This window comes from Macrobrachium nipponense, chromosome 15 (genome assembly GCF_015104395.2).
Source record: "Macrobrachium nipponense isolate FS-2020 chromosome 15, ASM1510439v2, whole genome shotgun sequence".
Taxonomy (NCBI): domain Eukaryota; kingdom Metazoa; phylum Arthropoda; class Malacostraca; order Decapoda; family Palaemonidae; genus Macrobrachium; species Macrobrachium nipponense.
In genome coordinates, this window is record NC_087208.1 from 17723109 (window position 1) to 17731894 (window position 8786).

The window sequence follows — 8786 nt, forward strand, 5'->3', positions numbered from 1 at the left end:
TGTTAGAGTACAAACAGTTGAAAAAGCGTGTAGTACAGATGACTTTGAGGGAATGAATGATACTTGTAATGTATGTGGGTTTGAATTAACAGGGATAAGTGAGACTTCAGTGGGAAGGAAACCTAATAGTAAGGAGGTAGTTGATAGTATGGATAAGTCTTTGCAAGAGTTTGACAGAAGTATGGATGAACTGAGTGGTTTGGTAGCAGAAATAGGGGAAATGTTAGGACCAGAGCTAGAAGATGTCGATGAAGTAGTGAATGAGATTTGGGAGGATAGTATTCAGGGCTGTTTCTAGCTTTGTGGGGGCCTTAGGCAAGATGCTGTTTGGGGGACCCTAGATAGGTAGGTAGGTAGGTACTTTATTTATCCACGAAGGGTTAGTCAAACTGTGATGAAGTGATTCCTAGCCCTTTAAATGGTCTACTAAGATGCAAGAAACTATTACACTCCACATTTATTTATTTCACATCTATTTCAAAGTGCAAAGATAATAAAAAACCAACACTTAAAATAATGCTTAATTAACATCACAGTCACACTTAGCAGAAAAACAACTAATAATTCACATTATTCACAGTAACAATGTATTGTCTCAAAATGTCTGCTTCCTGGCTTTTTTACTCGCAAGAATGATGATTGTGATACAGTTCCTCCAAATGTTTTTTGTGGATAAAGGTGGGGAGCTCAAGAGCAGTCGTGTCATCTGAGGGTAAGCTTGGCAAATTTTTTACTTCCACAGCCAGTTCCTTTCCATCAATGTCACTTTCATTTCCAGCACTTAATGTCATGCAGAGGTTGTCACACTGGTTGCTCATTGCCTAATCATCCACTTTTTGGAAACTGAGCAGCACTCCAAAGCTCTCTCTCACTTCACGCAGTGTTCCAAACCTATCAGTTAAGGAGTCAATGGCTTTGTCAACAACAACATTAAAGAATGTTGCTTTTAGCCTCTTCATGGCATCTGCAATCGGCTCATCTTGGGCTTCATGAGCAAAGTACTTTTTTTTGCTTCTTAATCTTTTCTCTTTGACCTCTTTGAGTGCAACCTCTACATTCCTTTCCTCACACATGTCTGAGCTGAAGCAAAGCCAGTTCTTCTGTAATTAGTCAGAGATGTTTTTGCTTTAGTGAGGAGGTCAACTGCCACATCAAGGTGCATTTTGGTAGACTGCAGGAGCTTGTTGACATGGTTCACATGGTGTAGAATGTCATACCATACAACTGTGCAAATGATAATTCGGTATGACCCCACCTCTTCTGCCAAACTTTGGGCTTCAACCTTGGTCAGACGATCCATCACTTCCCTGATCTTCAGCAAAGCTTCCCTTATATTAGAGGCCTGGTACCGCAGAGCCTCTATGCTGTTAGAACGGCTCTCCCACCTTGTGTTACTCCAAGTCTTGGGTGCAACAGTGACATGTTCCCTTAGGATTGCCCATCTTTGTGGTGATGCTGAAAAAAGGCTGTACAGTTTCTGTACGTTGCTGAAATAGCTGATGGCATCTGTTGAAGCTGTTGCTGCATCAGATACCACGAAGTTTAGGGATGTGCCCCACATGGAACATTAAGTGCACGAAGGTTCTTCTCAAGAAGTCTGGCTGTCACTGTTTTTGTTCCTCCCTTTTGTGTTGCCACCATTATCATATGACTGTCTTTGCAATCATCAGAGGGAATATTCAGCTCCATTAGTTTCTTCAAAATCAATGATGACAAACCAAGACCTGCTGTTTCAGAAGTTACAAGAAATCCCATAAAATGCTCCTTGATTTCTGGTACGTTGACCATTTTAACAGTCCTTATGATGACTGACATCTGTTCTTGGTGGCTTACATTGGGAGTACAGTCCAAAATGACTGAATAATATTTGGACTGCTTAATCTCAGTCACCACTGTGTCCATTATTTTCCCACTGATTGAGGCAATAAGTTTATTTTAGATGATATTTCCAAGATAGCAGGAATGACTAAACTAGCCACTCTCAACATGCTCGATGTGCTGCTTCATGACAGGATCAAATTTAGCAAGGAAAGGGAAATTTCAACTTTTCATTGGGGGCCCCCGGGTGGCTTGAGAATTTTAAATTTTCCAAGCTACCCAGGGGGCCCCGGTGGCTTGTGGGCCCTAGGCAATCGCCTAGTCCGCCTATAGCTAGAAATGGCCCTGATGGTAGTGAGGGAGATAATAGGAATTTGAATGAAAGTAGTTTGGAAGAAGTGAATGCCAATGTAACTGAGAGAATGTATGAAGGTCCTCAAATAAGATCCAAGGGGCCTGCATCCAAGCATCCTTGGGTGTTGCGAAAGGCGATTCAGTGTGGATGTTGCGAATGCAAGGAGTCGTTGTCGAATGTACCGGAATAGGTAATATGGAAGAGTGATAATGGTAGTTTAAATTTGACAACGTCTCTGAGGGTTGTGTGAAAGAGAGAGAGAGAGATGAGAGATTGATGGAGGAATAAATGGGAGTGGTTTAATGGCGGTCATAAGCGTGTGTCTGTTGTGGCACTCTGTTGTGTATATCAGTGGCAAGCATCGGTTACAAGCATCGGGAGGAGTGAGCGAGTCTGGGAGTAGAGCTGGTGCTGTTGAGTCAGAGTTTGTGGTAGCAGTATTGTTGATGGTCAGTTATTTTATGGTTTTTGAAGCTGTTGTTTGAATTGTTGTTGGTATTGTATGTTTGAAGGTTGTTGTGTATGTGTTGTTGTGTATGTGTTGTTGAGTGTTGAGTGTTGTTGTTGTGGTTCCTTGATGTTGTAGGTGGTGTGTTGACTTTTCGGGTTATTGTTAATTGGTATGGATATTGATTGTTTGTGCAATGGTCTTTTGTTGTATGGTTATTGAGTTGTGGTCTGGTTGTTGTTCTTGTTCGGTTGGTTGTGTGTTGTGTTACTAGTTATATATCCAGCGGACAGTGGCACAGCTCCTCACCCTGAGTCTGAGGCTAATACAGGTGTTTGTGGTTTGAGAGTTTTTTGTTTTGTAGCTTGTGTAATCCCACCACAATTACAAAACAACTACCAACGGGTGTACAGTGTTCATTGTATGTAGATGATTTTGCTATTGGGATCATAATATTTATACAGGACAAATCATACTTCAAAAATCTCTTGATCTTCTTGTTTTGCGGACTTCTGCGCATGGATTCCTAAGTTGGCAAATGAAACTGTAGCCATTACTTTTACAAATAAGAAAAATATACCGAAAATGAAATTGCTACTATATGGTAAACCAATTAATTTTGTTACTCATACCAAATTTCTTGGGTTGTATTTTGACCAACGAATGACTTGGAAATTTCACATTAATTACCTATGTGAAAGTTGTAGTAAATAAAGTACTTCATCTATTGAAGAGATTGGCACATACCAAGTGGGGCTCAGATAGAAGTACAGTACTCTATTTACACAAGACTTTGATACTGAGTAAAATTGGTTATGGGTTGCATCTATATGCTTCAGCATCGCCAGTATATTGGAAAAATTAGATCCTCTTCACAATGCTGGTTTGAGATATGCTACGGGTGCATTTAAATCTGCACAGGTTATTTCTCTGTATAGTGAAACAGGTCTGTGTTCACTTTTTTTTTTTTTTTTTTTTTTGTATGGTGTTTTTACGTTGCATGGAACCAGTGGTTATTCAGCAACGGGTCTGTGTTCACTTGATCAATAAAGGGTCGAATATAGTTTGATACTCATCAAAACCGAGTAGAATTATTAATAATACCATCATTCCAAAAAAGAATTGAACCGCGATCATTTTATCCATTTGTTATACGACTGAAAGTATACAAAGAGAAATATAATATTCCACCATTAAAATTCTTGAACCATTTGCCAAATTCAACACCTTTTTGGAAATGGAATAAGCCTCATGTATGCCATGAGTTATTCGAATTAAAAAATGAGGAAATTCCAAGTTACGCTGTTAAACAAATTTTTTTTGGAACACCAAGAAATTCATGCAAATGCTATCTCCATTTATACAGATGGCTCAAAAACTGATGCTGCTGTGGGTTCGCAGTTATTACGATGAAAAATATTATCATGGAAGAATGTCTATTTATATTTATAGCTCCATATATTCCACTGAATTGGCAGGATTTTCATTGGCTCTGCATCAAATCCCTAAAACTCCCAACAATCATTACACTATATATAGTGATTCAAAAAGTGCTATTCAAGGAATAGATTCTTTAGATCATCATCACCCTGCTATTAGAGCAATACAAGAAAATATTCATTTCTTAAGCGTTCGAAATATCAAGATATCCTTGTGCTGGGCACCACGCCATTTTGGAATTGAAGGAAATGAAATTGCTGATAAAAATGCAAAGAAAGCAGAATTAAATAATAAAAATAAAGTGGACAAAACAAATAAGGACTCTGAAAATTATTTAAAATTTATTTTAGATAAAATCTGGGGAGACCAATGGTTGTCACTTGAAAATAACAAATTTAGAGGGATAAGGGCTACAATAATCCCTTATAAGAATTCCTTACAGAAGCAGAGAAACTATGAGGTCGCTTTGTGCAGGATGTGTAATGGGCACAAAAGGTTAACCCATGGCTTTCTTATGTCTAATCAGCCTCCTCAAGAATGTGATACCTGTCAAACCAGAATAACTGTGAAACACATTTTAATTGAACGCTCTAAATATTCACGTATTAGACATAAATACTTGATCATCTCCTAAAATGAAGGACATTCTAGGAGATAACAACTCAAATATTTGCAAGACTTTTAGATTCTTAACAGATACTGGTCTATTAAAATATATATAGATAATTTTATTCACACATTTGTTTTATAAGTGTACAGTGATAGTTTATCTATGCATTTATTTATTTTCTTAAACTAATTGACTTTATAAATACATTCTATTTAATATAACATATTCAACTGATTTTATCTGCATTAAGCAGCCGATATGACATAGTCGGAAATGGCTGCTTAAAATAATAATAATAATAATAATAATAATAATAATAATAATAATAATAATAATAATAATAATAATAATAATAATTAATAATAATAATAATAAAGTGGCGCCGTGGAGGAGTTGGTTAGGTCTTCAATAGACTTAAGTCAAGTTAAGCAACATTGGGGCTGGTCAGTCGTTGGATGGGTGACCGCTCTCCTCGGCGTTGATTCCTTGGGAAAGGATCTTTACCATAATTTCCTCAGTCTACTCAGCTGTAAATGAGTACCTATCCCTGATGGGGTAGGGTCCAGCTATGGGTTAAATAGCAAAACTCAGCAATGATGGAAAGAAATGAAGGAATAAACGACAACGACGTAAATGGAACCTCTGGCAACAGAGGAGCTTCGTCCGGCAACCAGGTATTCAACCCAATTGAAGGGGAAGACGGTCAGGTACTTGGAGGTCGTCATCCAGCAACTGACCACCACAACGAAAGTAATCAACAGCCTGAGATTGGATCTACAGTGGCAAAAAGGAATAATAATAATGAATAATAATAATAATAATATAATAATAATAATAATCTGTGTTGTGTTTATTTACCTCTTGAGAGTTTTCCAGAGGAGTATTTCAAGTCCTTAGTGAGCTCCTTACTCCTTTTTGTCTTGTGAATGGTGTAAGTATTCATCTCCCACTCAGGGAGACAGTCGGTAAACCAACGTGGTAACCATGTATCCTTCACCGTTACAGAACAAAGAATTTGTAATGGTTATATGGGGACACCATGAGCCATTGGTCTCGCTGTTTGCAGTGAGGCCTTCATAATTGATTTGGGGTGAGTGGTGATGAGGCATCAACAGCAAAAGCAATGAAGCTCATTGTTTGGAAGAACCTTAAGATCGGGAAATTATGAAATCAGCTCTTCCGTGAGGGGACAGTGTAGTAACTGCTCTTTGCAGACTTAGAGTCTGGTTTGCATGTATGACACACATATATATATATTATAGTATATATATATATATGATATATAATTATTTCTATTAAATAATAATGTATATATATGTATTATTATAATATGAATAATATATATATATATTTTAGTTTTTTTTTTTTTTTTTTTTTTTAAAATACTATTTTTTTTTTTTTTTTTTTTTTTTTTTTTGAGTTTCTGTAAAAGAAAAATATTGATATGGTTTTGTCAGTCCGTCCGCACTTTTTCTGTCCGCCCTCAGGTCCTAAAAGCTACCGAGGCTAGAGGGCTGCAAATTGATAAGTTGATCATCCACCCTCCAATCATCAAATGTTCCAAATTTCAGCCCTCTAGCCTCACTCGTTTTTATTTTATTTAAGGTTAAATTGAGCCATAATCGTACGTCTGGCAACGATATAGGACAGGCTGCCAACAGGCCGTGGTTGCAGTTTTATCGACCGCGACTTATACAGCATTCGAGACCACAGAAAGGTAGATCTATTTACGTTGGCCTTGATTATATGCTGTACAGAAAACTCTATTTCGTCTTAGCATTCATTTTACTTGATTTTTAATAGGTTACCAACATCAACTGTTTGATGATGACTCCCTGGTTCAGTTGACCAGTGCATATTTTAAAGAAATTTCACTGGACAGCCAGATGGATATTATGATTTGTAATATGGGGAAGACTACAGTACTACCGCCGAGCGCCGTAGCGCTAGGCATACATAGGTAGGGTCCGGGCAGAGGCCCAGAAACCAAAACTTTGAGTGGGATTTTGAAGGAAACAGAACACATTTCATCATCAAACTTACAACTGTAGGTACTAGATACTCAGAATTTTATGCTTAAAGAGGATAATTTCATGTCCAAAGCCTGTCACAAAAAAGCTATAGCCAACCCTCACAAAAAGGGATTTATTACAACTGTTGTAAATGGATTGAATGAACAGGGAATTTTTCAGTCAGTCATGTTTCAATGATAAAGAAATTTATTTAAATTTCTTGTTGATAATTCCTGTCAATTTTGGGGGTTCGTTTGGTCGCCCAGCAGTGAAAAAAAATCTTGCTAGGCACTCATTTTTCTTCACTGGGCGACCATTTGATCGGCCCCTGATAATGTTAAAATATGCACTGCACTTGACCCTCCTCTGGTTTTGCCGGTTGAGATTCTTGTTCTTAGAATCTTCTTGAGAGTGCGTCTCCTATCAAAATGCAGTGCAGTCATGAAGATAGTAATTATTCCCTTCGGAGGAAGCTGAATTTCTTTCTTCACAATATGTGATTTTATGATTGTGTGTCAGTTTTTACACGTAACAAAAAAAATGCTGGGGTGCAATATGCGAAAGTCTGTTATCGTTGGGATTTGATTTATTTTTCATTATTTTAGCTCAAAGTGGGAGTAGCAGACAATGCATTTCCAGAGTCGGGAACCCTAGTTAATTTTGGTGCTTTTCCACGCTCTAGGGTATTGTTTAATGAAGGACTTGGCGATTCAAGATGCAAAGAGAATGCTTGAGAATCTGTTTCTTCTTGAGACCACTGGGCTGCTGCTCATATGAGTAAGAGTTCGTAAGTACAGACAGAGGTTAGTCATTTAATTGGCCTTATATTACGAAATGAATGGTTTCAAGTCGCTGCCGTTAAGCTGAGCTAACGATATCCCGTAACATATGTTTTACAGGAGACTCCAACAATTGTTATTCACTACAGTCACATCGAGAATGACACCTGTTCAGACTGACATTACATCTGTTTGCTAATGTAGTACCTGTCCCTAGCGTGGCAGTGTCCAACAAAACTCCCAATGGATCCTGCAACCTTAATTCTTTAATAACCCGCCCCCAGCCATCCATTATTAAATGACGTGATAGTCGTTGTAAGAAAAGAAGAAAAAAAAATACTGTTGATGATGATGTAACCGGAACAGTTATATTCAAAGTTTATTGACGCCCATATCGTTCATAAGTGTGGGGGCCCATTTCATCTGTCACTTCAGAGAATTTGTAAATTTACTTAGTGCTATGGCTTCTTTCGAACTGTTATGTTTTTAGTATCTTAAGTAAATATGATATTTGTATATTCAGTTTGTAATACGATATGCCAAAGCATCACCTGTCTATTTTTCTTTCAACAAACCTGGACGTTCTTTCAAAATTAAGTTTCATAAAAAAAAAAAATGATCAAATCCATCATACTTTGATTTTGGAAGTAGTGCAAATGATAGCAAATTTGTTCGTGACCATTTAAAATTTTTTTTAATATCAATCCTTCAGGAAAGATTCTTCAGTGTTGAGCGAAATTTGAATATTTACATCCAGATTATATTCAGTCTCTTGGTAACCCGTGGTTTCCTATGTGCTCTTTCGATAATCCTGTTGAAAGACGTTGAATACTTTCGATGTTCTTCCATTGGTTTCCCATTTCGTAATCAGCAATGACCTTTTCACAGTGTTCATGGACATTGCTTTCCGTTGCACTTATCAGTAGAATCAATATGTCAGTCTGACACCCTTATAACCACCGCCAATGATATTTGCAGCCTCCAAAGTAAATATGTAGTTTGTAAACCTCTTGACTGTCACCTCGTAGGTGATGCGAGTCTTTTGAAGTGCTATTGCTTTGGTTCATGTCAGAAACGCTGCAGTTGCTACTGTCAGTTTCCAATGATTGAACATGAACTTTGAAGGTTATTTCTGAGGGTTGCTTTCGTAAGGTACTGACATCTCATATTTATGGGCTTGTTTCTTTGGAGCGTTATCAACGCAATATGTTTCCTTTCTTCGTCCTTTTTTAATAATGTTATTTTACAGTTATCTTTTCCCGGACGTACAACTGATAATTATGTTGTTACCGTTGATTTATGGGTTTTGAGTGATTTACCAAAA

The 8786-nt window shown here is 37.5% G+C and overlaps 1 protein-coding gene across 1 annotated transcript in view; it reads right to left on the reverse strand.

The window, feature by feature from the left end:
- Positions 1-821: 821 nt before the first annotated feature.
- LOC135226631 (uncharacterized) overlaps positions 822-8786 on the reverse strand; it is a 17208-nt gene continuing 9243 nt past the window's right edge. Inside the window, exons 2-3 of the mRNA XM_064266345.1 lie at positions 1256-1521; positions 822-1100 (exon numbers count right to left, since the gene is read on the reverse strand). Coding sequence (XP_064122415.1) covers positions 822-1100; positions 1256-1521 — 545 coding nt within the window. The remainder of the gene's footprint in view (positions 1101-1255; positions 1522-8786) is intronic.